The 18,104-nt window shown below is 35.7% G+C and overlaps 5 protein-coding genes across 5 annotated transcripts; 3 read left to right on the top strand and 2 right to left on the bottom strand.

Annotated features, from left to right (window-relative positions):
• Nucleotides 1–2,928: 2,928 nt before the first annotated feature.
• Nucleotides 2,929–6,318, top strand: LOC144427191 (uncharacterized). Its single transcript, XM_078116014.1, has 3 exons — nt 2,929–3,173; nt 3,302–3,380; nt 3,565–6,318. The coding sequence occupies exons 1-3, from the start codon at nt 3,034–3,036 to the stop codon at nt 5,914–5,916; spliced, it is 2,571 nt and encodes an 856-aa protein (XP_077972140.1). The 5' UTR covers nt 2,929–3,033; the 3' UTR covers nt 5,917–6,318.
• A 512-nt stretch (nt 6,319–6,830) lies between these two features.
• On the bottom strand, nt 6,831–8,670 carry LOC144427194 (translation initiation factor eIF2B subunit alpha-like). Its single transcript, XM_078116025.1, has 2 exons — nt 8,652–8,670; nt 6,831–8,085 (listed from the first exon to the last, which is right to left on the bottom strand). Exon 2 carries the CDS (start codon nt 8,041–8,043, stop codon nt 7,132–7,134), a length of 912 nt encoding a protein of 303 aa, XP_077972151.1. The 5' UTR covers nt 8,044–8,085; nt 8,652–8,670; the 3' UTR covers nt 6,831–7,131.
• Nucleotides 8,671–10,600: 1,930 nt separating this feature from the next.
• On the top strand, nt 10,601–11,562 carry LOC144427198 (dynein regulatory complex protein 12-like). Its single transcript, XM_078116030.1, has one exon. It carries the CDS (start codon nt 10,661–10,663, stop codon nt 11,258–11,260), a length of 600 nt encoding a protein of 199 aa, XP_077972156.1. The 5' UTR covers nt 10,601–10,660; the 3' UTR covers nt 11,261–11,562.
• On the top strand, nt 11,506–14,170 carry LOC144427199 (A-kinase anchor protein 14-like). Its single transcript, XM_078116032.1, has 5 exons — nt 11,506–11,743; nt 12,225–12,344; nt 12,808–12,987; nt 13,601–13,653; nt 13,731–14,170. The coding sequence occupies exons 1-5, from the start codon at nt 11,624–11,626 to the stop codon at nt 13,813–13,815; spliced, it is 558 nt and encodes a 185-aa protein (XP_077972158.1). The 5' UTR covers nt 11,506–11,623; the 3' UTR covers nt 13,816–14,170.
• A 79-nt stretch (nt 14,171–14,249) lies between these two features.
• Nucleotides 14,250–16,184, bottom strand: LOC144427192 (F-box/WD repeat-containing protein 2-like). Its single transcript, XM_078116016.1, has one exon. It carries the CDS (start codon nt 16,181–16,183, stop codon nt 14,309–14,311), a length of 1,875 nt encoding a protein of 624 aa, XP_077972142.1. The 5' UTR covers nt 16,184; the 3' UTR covers nt 14,250–14,308.
• Between the last annotated feature and the right edge of the window lie 1,920 nt (nt 16,185–18,104).

Genomic DNA, 18,104 nt, shown 5'->3' with positions numbered 1-18,104 from the left:
TAACTGATCCCATAGCCGACATGGACTGGTAACCAAACGAGTGGCCGTGTTTCCTCATATGTTTAAGCTGTCTATCCTGGGATGAATATGTAATCCTATCCTGAACGAAAAAGCAAGATTTACGTCGAGTTGTGAAACATTTGTTCTCACTTTATACACTTACGTCATAATGGTGTTCTACCGTTGCGCTTTTCATCTGCTCGAAGATTTGCATTTCAATTGTAGCTAACGGGGGTCGAGAAAGTTTTCCAGTGGTACTCGGATGGCAGTTGAATTTTCATATGTTGCTATATTTCATATCCTTCACTACCAAAGAAAATGCGTGCCGATTGAAACTCAGCGAAGACTTCCATGATCTTGCGTTGTTGTGACGAAACAATGTGAAATCCACGGCTTTGCAGCCAAACTGTGAAATCTCAGAAAACAATGAGCTACAATATTAGAGAAAGTGATATGCTAATTTAAACATAAAAGAGAGATTTCGAGAATTCATTAGTGAGGCGGAGGACAGCGGCAATAACGTCAACACGAAGACTTGATTTAGTTACAGTAGTTGTTCAATAAATTGTTGTTGCAACAAATTGTTAGTCAATATAATACAACATTGTTTGGTGTCTGATTACTGGGGGTTCGGCTTGATAATTTCATGACTCGAGGGTACTTTAACAGGAAAAAGGTTGAAAACCCCTTAGTCAACCAATGGATATCTCAGTGTGTATATATAAGTTGTATGAAAGCAAATACATATCGTATGTGAAATTGACTGTGGATTCAAATGTTCTTGATGCTCCATCTGTGAGCCAGCATGCCTTATATTACACTGGGCCCAATCTGTGGAATTCTCTCCCCTTGAATTTGAAGACATTGAAATCCAAAAAATCTTTTCAGAAAAAAGTCAAGTCCTACTTGGTATCAAAATATTAAAATTTATTATTATAACCACACTGTTATATATTTTTCGTATGTAATTAGCTACAACTTCAAAAGAAAGACCATGACAAAGTTGGGACACTCCTCACTTGCACAGAGGCTACTTATTGTTTTCATGAGAATGTTGAACAGGCATAACATTGTTATTGTTTCTGAGATTGCTGATTTATTTTTGAACAAGCAGTTGAGCTCTCTTCATCTGTTTTGCATTCTAATTGTCCATTTACTTTGTTCTATAGCATACATAGCATAAGATTTTCCCTCATATGGCTGTTCACATTCTGACATCTGCATGCGCATGTTTTTTTTTTTTAATGTTGGGTTTCTGATATTCCACATGCATGAACTTTGTTTTCTATTTGGGTGGTGTGATTCTTTGTGAGGGTTGTAGACGGTATAATTTATCTCCTGTACCTAATATTGTAATTGGGTGACCAGTCGAGGTATATTTGGATTCTCCCCTACATTTTAACTTGATGTAGTACTATATGCTGTGTCCTGTGTGTATACAAAGATTTTATCCTTGGTCGAATTTATGCTGTGTAGAGCATGCAAATGTGTAACGGTTAGTGTGATGTTAATGACTAAGATAATGGCCAACATGTGTATGGTTTGACCGACATCGAAAGGTTTTTGCATGGCTTGTGAGCAATTTCTCTTGTGTCCCAACCACAATCTCCTCTTTCTCAGCTCTTTCAACAAGCAGTCTAATGATATTTAATTAATATTAATCAATATTCACACAATTCAACAACTTCCACTCAAAAGTGTAGGATAGTTTTCTATTGATTCCTTATTTGCAATCATTGTATACTGAATTTGAATATTGTACTCGCAGATATATTTTTCGTTTTTCAGGACGTCATGATAATCAATTTCAATGCTAGCTTTGTCAACATGAAAGGTGTATACATTAACAAAACTTGCAGACTGATGAATCATCCGTGATGAATTTCAACTGACCGCAGTGATCAACAACCTCAATTAAATTTACTTGCGTATAATCCATGACCTTAGAAACCTTACTTGAACCTTTAACACCATATATATTCCCTTAACCAATTTTCCTACCTCTGTATCATACTGCCCGAATTAATTTTAATTATGATTACCGGTACTGTTATTGATTAATAGTATTTAAAATAATTTGGACGTTATTTGGCTTGTTGTGGCTTCTATTTGATGAGTGAAGCAGGTCTAGCCCACCTCTTCATACATCCAACTTGGCAATTCTGATTGGGCAATTTGGTATTAGGTGACTCCAATTATAATCAGCTTGACGATATCTTTTGAGGTATACTTTTCTATCCACAGTACACTCTTGTTGACTAATTCAGTATCCAATTTGGCAATCCTCATAAAATTATTAATTTGGTGTGGCAAAAGAATTTATTCATTATTTTTTTCATTAGTTTGTATATTTTGCTTTTTACTGAGTAATTTAATTGATTTTAAGTCTTGCTTTTTTCACTTCCGACAGTATCATGTCTAGATGATTGTGTGTGTGTGCGTGCGTGCGTGCCTTAATTAGTTTTTTTACTTTGGGGTGAGCGAACACGTACTACTTCTTTTATCAATACCTTTCCATCTAAAACCTGTACGTTTCAAACCTTACTCGAGGTTTTGTTCGCTCTCCCGATTCTATAATCAGTTACTTTTATTTTTATCTATTATTACCGTCTATTGCTGATTATGGAGTCGAAATAAACTTTTACTTATACTTATGAAAACGTCCATGGGTGTGTTGTTCACTGGTACAAATATCCACGCTGCAAATGCCCATGGGTGCAATTGATTTAGTCAATTAGACCAGGAACCCCGATGGCTTATATAGGTCTCTGCGACACACACAAAACAACATTATGAAAACCATATTTTAATTATATATTTACTTCTGTAAAAGGTAATATTGCCTATTTGCAATATCGCATAAAATCCCATTTTAATCTCTAAAATTTTTCTCCGCGTGGGATTCACTTTAGACAAATAAGTCAGTTCTGTTTCAGCGTTTCGCCGTGGCCCAGTCATTCTGTTTTAATTTTGCGTGCGATACCGAGGTACCGTACATGTAACGTTATATAAGAGTTTTAGGATTTATCGAATATGTATAACGGGATAGGACTCGCAACAGCTAGGGGTAGTGGGACAAATGCATATGTTCAAAGAAACTTATCACAAGTTCGTAGTGTGAAAGAGAGGACTGGATACAAAACTGAAAAAGAGATCAAACAACTTGAATCAAGGTAAGTTATAAATGAGAGTAAGGTAGCCTCCGATTTGCATGTAACTTACATCGAATAATGTAAATTTGAGTCTTTCATGCTCTAATTCGAAAAATCCGTTTATGTCGTTAATCTTTCATATTTTACAGAATTGACAAAAAACCAAATGCAGAAATTCTCCTTCATGACAAGAAGCGAAGAGTAGAGCTGAAATGTATGGAACTTCAGGTAAGGGTTGATTATCATACCGGTATTTTACAGAAAAAATATGTTGAAAATATTTCACGATTTAAATTCTGTGCCAAAGAAGAAAGAGTTATCAAAAAAGCTAAATTTTAAAATTCTTAAGTATATCTCCTTATTGCTCCATTATTTATCACATTTATTTTATTAATTGTTTGTTATTGTTTAGAACCTCATGGAGGAACAAGGATACGACGAAGAGGAGATAGATAAGAAGGTTTCAGTTTTTCGACAGATGTTACTTGAAAAGGAGCAAGCATTGCCTGGTAAAGAAGATTCTACTGGTCGTCCAGTTGCAACTGAAACTCATCAAATAGCGGAGATGAAAGAACAAGAAAATGAAAAACTACGAAATGCATTTGGTATCAGCGCCTCTTATATTAAAGGGAGTGCTTTCGATCCCGAAGCAAGGAAACTTCAAAGAGAGAGGGAAATCGAAGAAAGAAATGCAAGAAAGCAACAAAAGTATGCTCTCGTTCGATCACCAAGTAATTCACCGCCACCTGAACAAGAGAAAAGTAAGAAGTTTAAGAAGAAGAAAAAGAAAAGAGAATCCTCATCATCTGAAGAAGAAAGTGAGAAGAAAAAAAAGAAGAAACATAAAAAAGAATCATCTGATGATGAAAGCGAAGATGAAAGAAAAAGCAAGAGGTCAAAGAAAAAAAGAGATAACTCCCCCTCTGATGAAGATGATTCGAAAAAACACAGAAATAAGAGAAAGACAAGTAATTCTCCCAGAGATATTGAGAAAAAACACAAATCACATGATGTCGAAAATAAGATTGATGATAGGTATAAAAGCTCTAAAGATCGTCGTACAAGAAGCCCTCATGATTCAGGTGACGATGATACTCGTTACCGGAAAAAACAGCCAACTAATCAAGGAAGATATTTTCAAACATGGCGTAGGTCACCTGATAGGAATTCTCGCAGAAATCGTTCTAAAGAAAGGAACGATAACTTAGATAGGCATAGAAGTCGAAGTCCAAAAAGGAACCAAGAACCATCCATTTATGGATCTAGGATAGAGCACCATTCTCATGAGCGACAAGGAAGCCCTATAAGTCTGAAACAAACTAGAGACTCATCGGACCGGATGTCCAGGGCAGGGCGACACCGGGACTCTAAAAGTCCTCAAAAATCAGGAGAAGACCGCCGCTCTCAGGAGGGACGTAAAGATTCTGAAAGTCTTAGCAGTCACCGACACTCACCAAATAATAGATCTAGGAAAGATGATAATTTGAAAGATCGAAACAGAGTCTCAAGTAGTCCAATAAGATCTAAAGCCTTGCCAGATGAGTCAAAATCTGAAGAAAGACATCGAGATTCAAGAAGCCCAAGAAGATCTAAAGACTTGTCAGGCAGGAGATCAAAGAGAGACCGCCACGAGACCCACACAGGTTCTAGAAGTCCGAGAAGATCCAAAGAATCAAGAGGATATAGATCAAGCAAGAACCAATCTGAAGTTAGACATGAAGATTCTAGAAGTCCAGAGAAATCTAAAAATTCATCAAAAAACAGATCGGAAAACAGCCACCACCATGTGGAAAGACGAGACCGCTCTAGGAGCCCAAATGTTTTGAAAATGGATCGCAATTCTAAAGAGAAACGAGATAGTTCCAGTAGTCCAAGAAGATCTAAAGGATCATCACGCAACAGATTAGAAAAGGACCACAGTTCTAAAGACCAGCACAGAGACTCCAATAGTCCAGCACGGCAACTCGCATCAAATGATAAACGAGTAGCGAGGCAGCGTTACAGCTCTAAAGAGCGTAAAATTGGTCGCCACGGAAGTTCTCCAGGATCTAAGTATAAGGATTCGAAAGCAAAAAATAATTTTCCTGAAAAAGAGAGTGATTCGTCAACGGATAATACTTCTGATCACTCTGATTCAGACAGAAATTCGAATAAACCCAAGCAATCACACTCATCAAATCACAGTAGGAGCCCTGCTTCATCGCGTCAAAGAGGGTCTGTAATTAATTCAAAGAAATCATCTAACAAAGTTGGACGCAAAGAAAGTCCTAATCATGGTAGTAATGACTCTAAGTCTAAAAAGAAACAATCGCTGTTAAAACGAGAGACTTCAAGTTCGTCTGATGAGAATTCATCAATGTCAAATAAGGAATCATCAAGTGAAGATGAATCTCCTAAAAGACAGAGAATACCAAAATCTCCATCAACAAGTCCATCATCAGATTCCTCACCATCCCCAGCAAAGCGGGCAGTACGCTCAAAAGTTACTTTAATTCATAAACGACGACCTTCGCCTAAGGCCGCCCCAGATGGTTCAAGCAGTGAAAGTGAAAATGAGCTTCCCAAAAAAAAAATGAAAGTTGATGCTAAGAGTGCAAAAGTTAAAAAATCATCAAGGCATGACTCTTCGTCTTCTGAAGAAGAATCATCAGATGATGCTACCTCCGATTCATCGTCAGATTCTGACTCCAGTGAAAGTTCATCATCTAGTGGTGAAGAATCACAACGACCCCCTGCTAAGGAGGGCAGAAGAAGAAACCGGTGAAGTAGTATTGATGTGGATGGTATGAATAAGCACATCAACCAAGAGTGGAGTCATGGTTGACCAGGGTGACGCTGTCTTGTTTTCCCAGACATTGGGCTCTAAAATAACTGTCTCAATGTTCGTGGGGTGACTGAACAGATGACCTGAATTGCAGGTGTAACTTTTTTATATGTTCTGCCTTGCTTGTTGGAATGCTGATGTACATTCATCCTAAACCCCCCCGAAGTTCTCAAATTGAGATTGTTTCTCCCTTTTTAAATGCACAAATATAGATTCGATTCATTGCAGATTTAATATAAAACAAAAGCAAATGATAGAGTTTTTTAAATGCGAGACACTTGTTCATATTTGTTTGTGGAGATGAATTTTTTACTCTCTGTAAATACAGATACTGAGATTTTATTTGTGTTCAGTAACATTGTATAGTTCAAAATACAGCCGGCAAGAGCAATGAATTTTGAGGTATGGGCATGGCATCTGATTATAAATTACATTATGGGTAAACCAAATTTTTCCACACTGCAACCCAGTACGTGAATTGATGTGTAGAAAAAAAGTCGATATGACTTGATAGAACTCACATCTTCACCAAATATAATTCTACCCGACATATCAACGGATATGTCCCATAGGCACGCAGAGCTAAAGAATTTTCCATTTCTGAATAAAAAAAACATCTGTATTCTGACGATGTGGCAATAATCATTAACTTTACTTGGGGGTCCCGCATTCTGGAACAAATATTTTTCTTCCCATTATTAATTCTTTTCTCTGGATTATTAATTCATTCGCGACTGGAATAGCTGAAAGCTGGAATTTCAGTGGTCTCCTTCAATTTTGCTCAGATGAATGACTCAACTCTGAGCAAATTCTCCTAAACCAAAGCAAGACATTCGAAAGTACTCTTATAGTCCTCTGAAATTCATTTTATAAAGTAATAATTTTGCTGTGATATAACAGATCATACAACAAAAACTTCAATCAAAACCGCGCCAATTAAAAATAAAATTAGAATCCGAATAATTATCACCAATATTGATATGCCACATTGCACCTTTGATGTGTTATTAAAATGACCTGAACATGGCCATATAGCATTCCATGCAGACTTGCAAGATCTTGACAAAAATTTTTATGACTCTCGGAATACTGGCCACCATTCTGTATTGGTGGTATCTCCCAGATGCGAATATTCAACCTCCAACCATTACAACTTTATAAGTATAGTTTGATAAGTTCATCACTTACAGCAGAAGGTGTCAGGACACCCAAATCAGTTATTAGTAAAGTGATATAAGATGGAGGAGTGTAGTCTACATTAGGATGTTCTTGGTCAAGATTCTTGGACTTGATTGTTGATGCTTTGTATTTTATTTCATTCGGTACATCTTGCTGATTTAATGGATAAAGGCGAACGAATTTAATGCTCTCGGCAGCAACATACAAGGGTTTATTATGTGCCTTTGCACAAACAGCAATTTGGTAACTTCCTATCTTGTTCATAATCCCACCGTTTTCTACCACACCTTCAGCACCAATCAATACAAGGTCTATTTTTTCCATAACATAACCAGCAGCTGAGTCAAGAATTACAGTCACTGGGATGCCATGTTCTCTTAATTTTTCCGCCATTATATTACCACTCATGTCTGGTCGTGATTCAGTGACAAAAACAGTGAAACGCTTTTGAGCTTCCATAGCTTTGATTAACATGTTCAAAACTACTCTTGAATATGAATGAACAAGAACTTTGATACCATCATTCAAAAATGGCAACCCAAGTCTGGCAATTTTTTGTCTGCTGGATGATATTTTTTGCAGGAACATTTCACCACGGCTTATTAGAATATCCTTCACTTTATCGAAGTCTGAGTGTTCTAAAGAAGATAGGGTGATAAAGCGAAGAAACAGTTCCGATCCAGACAAGATAGGTGTAATTCCTGTGCAGTCAGTCCTCACAAGCACTTCTATTGCACTTTTTAGATTATCTCGTAATCCTGATAATGTTTCAGCATGATCCTTTCTCAGATATTCTATTAGAGTTTTGATTGCAGCAACTGCGGGAGATGATTGAGTACTGTTTCGTAATTCCGACAAAAAATATTCACTTATCTCTTCATCATTCATGATCTCTTTCTGTGAATACCCTTGCTATATACAAAACAATACCTGCAAAGATAAAAAGAGATATGGTTCAAATAATATTTGTTGAAAAAAGAGGAAATTATTATTATTCAGTCCAGGAGTACAAATCACTAATGTATTTTACGCCAAAAGGCCTTGTATGCCACTGCTAAGTCTGTAAGTGAAAATCACTGGGAAGAAATAATTACAGAATTACGATTCAATTGTTTCAGATATGGAATATTATTAACACTTAACAAGTGAGCATTCTGTTTGGTGACAGGGTCCAGTTTTGTTTGATTGTGGATATCTGAAAAATCATTGCGAAATATTTTGAGAAATGTTTATACAGATGACATTTACAGCTTTTATTCAGTTATAAAATAATATTATGATTAGATATAAGAACATGGTGCGGTACCGGTACTGGATAAAAGCCAAATACAAATTATAGGGTCTAATAAATCCAGAAATCTGTAAATCCTTCTTATAATCCAACTGCCTGACTGTGGTACCGGTAATACAGTAATATCTGAATATGCTGATTGCTGACTACAACAGAACTAGGCTACTAGCGGTACCTACTAATTAAGCAAGCTTAATGAGACTACCTCTATAGAATTTCAAGTTACCAAAATCAAATTTTGTCGCAGGTCATTTCCATCGGATACCGGTATGCATTCGGAGTGGGAGTGGTGACTCCTCTGCGGCCCATGGGCCGGGGCCCATCAAGTTGTGTAAAGAAACTATTCACTTGGCTAACACAGACAGTCCCCGAACTCATAATAGAACTATAATGTAAAAAATCTGAATTTTTTTTGTCCTAACCCTAACCTGGTACACATACTACAGGAGTATGTTTTTTTGGTTAGAATATTGACAATTTGGTAAAAATTGAAAATTTTGTTAAGATAATTGAATTTTTCCTGATGGGGCCGCGGCCCATCAAGCTATGGGCCACGGCCCATGTGGCCCCGGCCCATGGGCCGTAGAGGAGTCACCACTCCTGTAGTGCATTCGGCACAGCATGATTGGGAACATGACGCAATGGTTGTGTCCCTTTACATACTGGTACCGGTACTCAAGACAGATTTTCAGACATGGTTGTAACTTGTAAATATTGGAGTCGCTATCTGTTTGTATGTTTTAGATGTGTTTCCGAAATTTTGGTACCGGTACCTTATAAATCAAAATACCATTGGTCGTTTTGTCTTCTGGAGCGTTCCAGTTTAGTAGTAGTGATGAAAAATAGTTATGAAACAAGTAAACTCGTTTGGAAAGTGCCAGGCGTATGTTAGTCGTTGGTGCCAGCAATGACAATAAATGTCATTGAAGCCAGGTCACGAAAACTGTCAAAGGGGTCAAGGGCCGGATTATTATTCTTGAAAATATCAAGTGTATCAGAACTCCATGACAACGCGACACGCTTCGTTCGGCTGAGAGTTTTATTTTGTGTTCTGCCGCTCGTACAAGGCTACCGGTATGTAGTAAGCGAACTAGTAACTATTTTAAGCTATGACTTGTTTCTATATGTATAAGAAATAATAATAACAACTGGAATGGAATTTTATATGTGTACGGTATTAATGCGTGACAGAGAGAAATGAACAGCTGTATTAAGGTATATTAGGAGGAGGAGGAGGATTTACATATTTATCCCGGAGGAGAGGAAAGCCGACAAAAAGAACTGACTGCTGCCAATACAAAAAAAAATGGAAAGCCTATGTTGACTCATCATGAAACCATATTTGGATTGAAAATGACTGAAATATTGCAAATGAATAATATTTTTGTAATGTGAAATACTTTGGTTACAATTAATCTCATATTGTTAGATAGTTAAGATAGATAGATAAGTTGTTAACGCTTTATAGGTACACAAAAGTGTGATTAGACCATCAAATATTTTTAGCAATAACTAATCTCACAGCCTGATTTTTTGTCATGATTTTACCATATATCATATACATCAGGGGTCGAGAACCTTTTTGGTCAAGAGAGCCATAAAAGGTACATATTTTCAATTGCATTTCCGTGCGAGCCATACAGCATTTCAGGCCTGAAATTTTACTCAAAAGTCAACAAATACAATGTCAATATACATTTAATGTGACTTCTGATGCTTCAACGGCTGCTCACATGCAGCCAAGTTGAAATCTACGATACACATCACCATCACCCTTCTTTCGTTTAGGCATCTCTGTACTAGTTTGATTTAAATATGACAAATACTGTAATTAGTACGTACAAACGGACGAAAAGCTTTTCTCTATAGCTCCGAAACTATAACACTTTGTGGCGTCACAAAATAGATTCCAGAATCCCCTAGTTTTGTCACAATGCTTGTCTGGTAATTCTCTCAAATAACATAGACATGCGCTGGGCGCACGTTTTCAAACGTCTTGGCAAATTTGGCTATAAATAGGTTTGAAAACTCGTTAACAATTGTAAGCTTAGCCTTACAATATTAGATTTTTCTGGGAGCCATATTTATGCCGCCATCAAAAGAGCCATATATGGCTCGCGAGCCATGGGTTCCCGACCCCTGATATACATTATGCTTTATTTTACTTCTTATTTATTCAAGCACTATCAAATTCTATTATAGTAAATAAATAAAATGCCACCAAAAAAGAAAAAGGGCAAGGGAAAGAAAGGAAAGAAGGGCAAAAAGAAGGATGTAGCAAAAGAAGAAGACAAATTTAAAAAGACTGTTAGAGAAATTGAAATTCTGAAAGAACATCTCGCTCATCGAAATGAAATTGCTCGGAGATCACAAGCCCAAGCATCAGATTGGAAGAATCGTCTTCATGAAATGGAGGAAAATCTTGAGGAGCAGAAATTGGAACAAAAAGATGTCAGTGCAGAGTTGACTCGACAATATAAAACGATGCACACGGATATGGACATTAGAATGCGAGAACTAAACACAGAAGTAGAACATCTAAGACAACAAGTAGCGAATGCAAGACAAGAGCTTGAAACAACGAAACGAGAAAAAGAAGAAATGGAACAGGAAAAAAACGAAACAATCAGAATATTGGAAAAAAGAATCGATGAAATGGAAATATCATACGAAGGAGTCCTTACGGCTTCGCTTGATTCACTTATTGGAAAAATTGATGAAGCTAAGGATAAATGGGATCAAGAAGGAATTAAAATACAGGAACAAACTAAAATTACTCTTCTAGAGTTCGGTCTGAACCCTCTGGATATTTGATAATAAATTCAGATAATTTGTTCTGTTGAAAGAATTGCTTACAAGGTCATACGGGAGAACATTTTAAATCCGCTTGCCTTCAATGATAGACAATAAAACTTATATGAATTCTAAAATCTGATCATTGGATTAGACTACCTGCTCATATTTGTTGATGATTATATTCAATAGCTTACTGGAGAACTAGGTATATTTTAATGTAATCCTGTAGTTTTCATAAATCATTTTCATCACTGTGTTGTGAATTGTGCGACTTTCATTTGTGTCTCACTATTTTTACCTTGTTATCATTAATTTCATAGTACCATATTGATAGGTTTAAAGGTTTTAGGGATACTACTGTATAGTTGTTGTGACTAAAAAATGCCTGTAAGATGGAGTGATGAAGATCCTGCTGAATTTGATGAGGAAGCATTCAAAATAGTCGACGACGTAATAGCAAAAGCTGTTCATGATGTTTCAGTTGAAATTAGACATAATTTGGTATGTATATTTTATATGATATGTCAAATCTGGCTTGGATAGGCCTTGAAGCTTCATATACCAACGGCGTTCCGGTTGTTGGACAGTTCATTGCGTTCCTGTTGTTAAAATAAAATTATGGTTCGAAAAGTCTGGTTTCCTCGGGAAACTTAGTTATTAATTGATGTTTTGTTGCATCATAATTATTTTTACATTTCAGCTGGCAAATAATTAGTGCACAGCAGTAATGTATAATGAATGTTTTGCCGACCTTTGACCCTTGTGAACATTTGTATTGAATTAGTATGAATATTCTTTCAATTTTAAAAAGTCATATTTCAGATAATTTCATTGTAGTTCTTCGGCTCTATCTTACGATAGACAAAATTACTGGTAGCGCCGTGTTGTAAATATATATTACATTTTCACGAATTTGGTGCGTTCCGGTTGTTACGATTTTTCTAGCTCATCACTGACCGTATATATATATATATATTTTCAGGCCAACCTTCCAATAATATTTGAAGATAAAGAAGACTTTGGAATTCCAAACATAGAATGGTCGTCTTGTGAAAACTTCACTCCAGAAAATGGAGTGGGTCAGATAGAGAAGTTCATCGCTGTATGTCTTGAATTTTGCTCTTTGTGCTAAATTTTATATATGTGTAATGTGTATGCAAATGTGTATTATATAGAGAACTTCACTAAACTATGCTCTCAAATGTTGAAGCCAATTATGTAGGTCCTCCTGAAGTATGCACACCAAGATGGCGCACAACGTGAACTCAGGTTGTGTACCAGGTTAGATTCAGGTTGTGAGACATCTTGGTGTGCATACTTTAGGAGTACCTATATGTACAATCTTTGACTGGTGATAAGTTAAGGCTGGATCTGTAATAGCTAACAAGTTACGGTAATTGTTTAATTTTATAGACTATAAATAGTTTTCAGGTTCTACAAGAGCAAGGAGTTCGGATATCCTCTTGCAGCATATTAACTTGTTATTCTAGTTCTTCGCCGATTACCTATATGAAACATTTTTCATAATACAATATATTCATATTAGATATATTTTACTATAACAGACTTGGAAGCGAGATTCAGCATGGTTATACTGTATCGATTATATGGGTGACACAGAATTTGATTATGATATTCGACATAAATATAGAGTAAGATGGAGCATACCAACTAGAAGAAAACCAATACCTAGAGCAACTGCCTGTGTCTACTTTACAATCAGTCTTTCGAAGATTAAACCTAAGGTAAACGCTTCAAAATTTTGTCAACAATTCTAAAGTCTAGTAGAATAAACTAAAGTGAGGCATTTGAAGGGTACTACTATATGTGCAAGTGCAAATGTTTTGTACTATCTCCATAAGCTAGCATAGACTTGGTCAGAACTATGACATTCATTTTGTCAAATGGTTTTAAAATAGTTAGTGAAATCTCAGTGCTAAGGTCCTCAGTTTGATTGCCTTCGAATGTTCCATTTTGAACTCTGATGATAAAAAGAACGATATAAAAAAACATTCAGGCGCAATCATATGGTATGAGAACACATTATTAAAACGAGAAAGCAAAAAGTAATACGAATGAATGGACATGGACCATGATAATTGTGTGCAATTTTCCAAGTAATTCTTCACTGTCAGATAATTTTCTTCAAGTAATCAAAATTGAAAATTGATTAATCTAGTATAGTTATATATTAAAGAGAAACACCGCATTGGCGAAACCGATGCTAAAAGAATACTTTATGAAAAAATTTTCATGATGTCATAAAGAATTAAGTATCTTGAAATATTGATTTCCCCTGAGCATTTGTATGTATATAGTGTCATTGTCAGCGACCAATAATAAACTTCATTTTTACAGACTTTGCCTGTTGAAGTATTTTACATATTCGAAGGAAACAGATTAGTCCATAAGTAAGTGATTTTGTAATGACTGTTGTTGTATTTATTTTTACACAAAATCTCTATCCTTACATCATATATATTTTCAGGCCAGGAAAATCAAGATTTCGTGAAATCTGGTTGAAAAATCTTGTTGAAAGCAAAATATTAATGATGGAAACTGTTACATTTTAGCTATTATCAACTACCATAACTATTTTTGTATATCAATAATATTTTATATTTTTCTAAACAACAAAGTGTACAAAAATCGGATGTCACTTCCAATAAAAAAAACACTTTACTTGGAGGCTACCTATCATTAATTGCCATGCCGCTGATGCACCTATATTATAGTTAGTCTCAATATGCAGTGGAAATATTTAGCCTAGGAATAAAGGAATATCGACAAATCTAAATTAGGGGTTTGGACTACTGCTGGGAATAATCCGCTTCTAACAATCTACTCGTACTCTTTTTCTGTGCTCAATCCATATATTACAATTATCCCCTTTTTCAGTAATCACCAATATTCCCAAAATTGTGCTGTTACTGTATTGAAAACTAAAATGGCAGTAGTTTTGTTTATCTGAATATCCAATGCTTTTTTTAATAAATAGAACATTACATATATTTTATATATTTATTTTAAATTCTCTCAGGCTATGATTATTTAACAACAATAATACTATGAACAATCAGACCATTGTAATAAATATATAGAATGGTCTGGTAACGCCGCTGCAAATACTAAACCGGAATGGTTCGCATCACTAAAACCATTCAACCACGATTGATCTCCACAAACATAATTTGAACCTCGTTTTGACCAACGACACATAGGTAAATTCCACCGCCCCAAAACGCCTGGAAGACTTTCCGTTCCAACATTCTGTTGGAGTTGAAAAGTGCCTCCATCGTCGGGAGTTATGTTATTAGATATTACAGTAGGAATATGACTGTCAGTCTTTGATTTTGGTAATTTAATACTGTTATAATTGATATCGTTAATTAATTCATCTTCAACTGTGCTACTACTATTAGGTATACCATGATGTCTTGCAGAATCGTCTGTATTTGGGGTTTCAGTAACTTCCAGGCTTAGTTTCGTCGAAAATTTTGGAAGTTTTAATGATTGTTCAGGTAATGAACTGCTGCAACAAGCCTTACAGGGCTCTGATTCGACTTCATAGTCGACCGTTTCCGGACTAGGACTTGGGTGACTAACTGAGGGATTATTTTCTAACACTAGTTTTTTACGGTTTAACAAATTAGGATGTTGCGATTCTGTGGTGCTATCAAGCACTCTAATAAACAAACAGTTTTCTCGAGTGTCTGCAGCAAAAAACATAGTTTTACCCGCTCCAAGTAGAAAAGATGGGTCGTTTTGATGAGGAGTTACTCGAGTTAGAGTATAGTCTTTAAAATCCCATTCCAATACTCCTCGCTCGGATGAGCACATAATCCGTGTGCCATCAAAAAGAAGTTGCGGATGAAGGAAGCAATGTTCATTGTTATCATCAGTATTAAGAGGAGTAGTAGGATAAGATGGCATTGAATTTGATAAAAGTTTATCACTACAATCAGTAGCTGATAATTCACATAAACTTTGACAGTTGACCTCCTCACTTATCAGCCATATTCTTATCTCAACCTTGTCCATAGATAAGATAACATAATCACCAGGCTTATGGTGAAGGGAATCAACTTCACTCTTTCTTAAAATGACTTTTGTTACCCATTCTCTATGTCCATGATACATGTTTATTTGTTCACCTGTTGAAAGTTGCCATAAACGAACTGTTTTATCTGCCGATCCAGATACAAGCAACTCTCTTTCATTGTCATAAGAGACGCTAAAAACAGCCCCAGTATGTCCTCTATAATTCCGAATCATGTCTCCCGAACTCCACTCCCAACATCCAATCGTGTTATCGAAAGAAGCAGTGTACACAAAATATTCATCAAATGCAAGATCTGCACATGTATGAGTCTGTATAATCTGTAAACATTCTCCGGTTACCACATCCCAAAGTCTCACGCTTCGGTCATCTGAACCAGACGCCATCAAATTATTTCCGTTGTATCGAAGAGTATATACACGAGCCGTATGTCCAAGTAAAGTTAATACCTTAAAAGCAGAACCACTTTTTAATTGCTGTAGTCTTATCAGAGCTCGCTGGTAAGTTTTTTTCCAATAACCTCCAGACATTATGGAATCATCCACTTTCCACCCGATAGTCTTGCATGCTTTTAACCATGCTGGCTGACACGCAGAAACAGCTTCATTCCAAGTTTTACTGACTAGGCAGCATCGTCCTAATGAAATGGGATCTAGCCAGCTCAGAAGATAAATACATATTTCTGTTGGAAGAAATCGAACAAAGTCCCGCTTCAAAAATATTTCCAGACGATCTGAAAGATATTTCAGTTCGGGTGCTTCACATGCATCTATAATCCCATCCAATGCTGTAATTTTATCTTCAGTTGACAATTCTTGAAAGTCTGCTACAACTTTGGACAACCAGTGATTCATCTTAGAAAATTTTATTTTTTCTGCCATATTTGCTAAAAAATAGTATCAGAAGTAAGATTAAATAAATAGCATATTGCCCAGGCTTTGATGACAACACAGGTCTAAAATATTAAAAATGGTTCTGGCATGGGCCAGACATATGTCGTAGCCTCACACAGTGTGTAACGAATGGGTTATATTGTTGCAAGGAATATTATTGCATAATCAAGTAATTTAAAGCATGTTGTTTGTTGTTAAGTATATGAGCCTAGACAATTGGAATTCAATGGCATTATCTGGAAGAAAATTTTTTGGTGCCAATAAGCATTACTCATTTTAGAATGAATAGAAGAATGTGATATTGCCATTGCAGCACGAAACCCCAAGAACGAATTAATTAGTCTTTCAATAAAATTATATACTGATTATAAAAAAAACATATATTTAATAAATATATCTATCAATAGAATAGATATAAAACTTGAAAAAAACAGTTATATGCATATTACGGTAAGTGGGATATGTACGAAATAATTCCTAAAATGTTCAAAGGACCAAAAAAATACTTGCTGTGGAAAGAATCATATCAATATAATCATATAATATCAATATATTAAAAACTTTGACTCCAAGCCCCTGAGGTCCATAAATGTCTAACTTATTTGAGGTTTGAGCAGGGATGGCCATTTCCGAATACATTCTAAAATCGAAAATAACATATTTTTTTTAGTTTTAGTCCATTAAAACCCAGTAAAATAGGAAATAAGCTTCAATAGAAATATCAGAATAAAGCCACAAACCAACAGTATATGTACACAAATTAATTGATAGTTTATAGCTATCAATGAAAATAATAGCAACTTGTGACACAGTCAGTTGTACACTTAGTACAAATGACCATAAGAAAAGATAGCCAAGGAGTTGTCTGACGCTTTCTATCAATGGTACCATGATTTTACGATAATAGTCAAGTCTATTGACAAAAACACTACTTGTATTCAGATAAGTGTGTATATTTTCTGAGAGTAATAAAATTCATTGGCAATACAGGCAACTGAAGCAAGGAACAACATTCGAATATCCATTATGTCTAGAGCAGGGCTTCCCAAACTAGGGGCCGCGGCCCTGGAAGGGGTCGCGAAGAGAACACCAATTTTACACAAAGTACTATATCTATTGCACTTTTTCAGACTCCTAATTTGAAATACAATCATTAAAAATAGTGTAAAACGATAAATTCACGATTCCGAGTGAATATACATCATCACACCGTGTTTTCCCGATAATAATTGTCATCAATTTTCTTTTGAACACTGGAGCTCATTTTAGGGGGATGTTGAGAATAACGAGATTAATATACGAAATATGAATACCGGAATATGATACAAATTTAATAGCACGTTTCCATTAAAAATAGCGGCTACATATAGGTTATCAACAATTTAAAAAGTAGATTTCTTTCAACTATAGGACTCAGTAGTTTTCGAACTTAATTGTATTGTGACGACCTCCAGAAATATGCTCAAGTTGCGACTTCCCGTGAAAAATACCGTACGTATTGATACATTTCAATATAATATCTTTTAATATAATATAATACCTTTTTTGCATTGAGTTTAATATAAACGAACAAACAAAATCTAACAACAGTCAGTGAAATCGAATTCAATGGGCCATGGTAGAAAAGCCTGCTTAATATAAATACGAAATCGCAAAGGAGATGTGGTGCGCAACGCTTTTTGAACCAAGTAGAAATAATCTTTATCTACAGAAAACCGAACTTTCAGAACATGAGAATCTCATCGAACATGAGTGAGTTTTGAGCATTTTGAAGAAAAACTAGGCAGAGTTGAGCAAGAAAGATTTGCACCATTACATTGAATAATTTGAGTAAAGATGTTTTTGTTATTGAGTAGCCCTATTAAAAGTTAAGAATTGGCTGTGTCAATAAAATATTAAAAAGCATATT

Source organism: Styela clava, chromosome 9 (assembly GCF_964204865.1).
Source record: "Styela clava chromosome 9, kaStyClav1.hap1.2, whole genome shotgun sequence".
In the NCBI taxonomy this organism is placed as follows: domain Eukaryota; kingdom Metazoa; phylum Chordata; class Ascidiacea; order Stolidobranchia; family Styelidae; genus Styela; species Styela clava.
This window is presented reverse-complemented; position numbering and strand designations above follow the sequence as displayed.

Coding starts and splice junctions, on each gene's coding strand:
- LOC144427191 (XM_078116014.1), top strand. CDS start 3,034: ATGTATAACGGGATAGGACTCGCAACAGCTAGGGGTAGTGGGACAAAT. Junction 3,174..3,301: donor ATCAAACAACTTGAATCAAG/GTAAGTTATAAA, acceptor CATATTTTACAG/AATTGACAAAAAACCAAATG. Junction 3,381..3,564: donor TGAAATGTATGGAACTTCAG/GTAAGGGTTGAT, acceptor GTTATTGTTTAG/AACCTCATGGAGGAACAAGG.
- LOC144427194 (XM_078116025.1), bottom strand. CDS start 8,043: ATGAATGATGAAGAGATAAGTGAATATTTTTTGTCGGAATTACGAAAC.
- LOC144427198 (XM_078116030.1), top strand. CDS start 10,661: ATGCCACCAAAAAAGAAAAAGGGCAAGGGAAAGAAAGGAAAGAAGGGC.
- LOC144427199 (XM_078116032.1), top strand. CDS start 11,624: ATGCCTGTAAGATGGAGTGATGAAGATCCTGCTGAATTTGATGAGGAA. Junction 12,345..12,807: donor AGATAGAGAAGTTCATCGCT/GTATGTCTTGAA, acceptor TTACTATAACAG/ACTTGGAAGCGAGATTCAGC. Junction 12,988..13,600: donor TTTCGAAGATTAAACCTAAG/GTAAACGCTTCA, acceptor TCATTTTTACAG/ACTTTGCCTGTTGAAGTATT.
- LOC144427192 (XM_078116016.1), bottom strand. CDS start 16,183: ATGGCAGAAAAAATAAAATTTTCTAAGATGAATCACTGGTTGTCCAAA.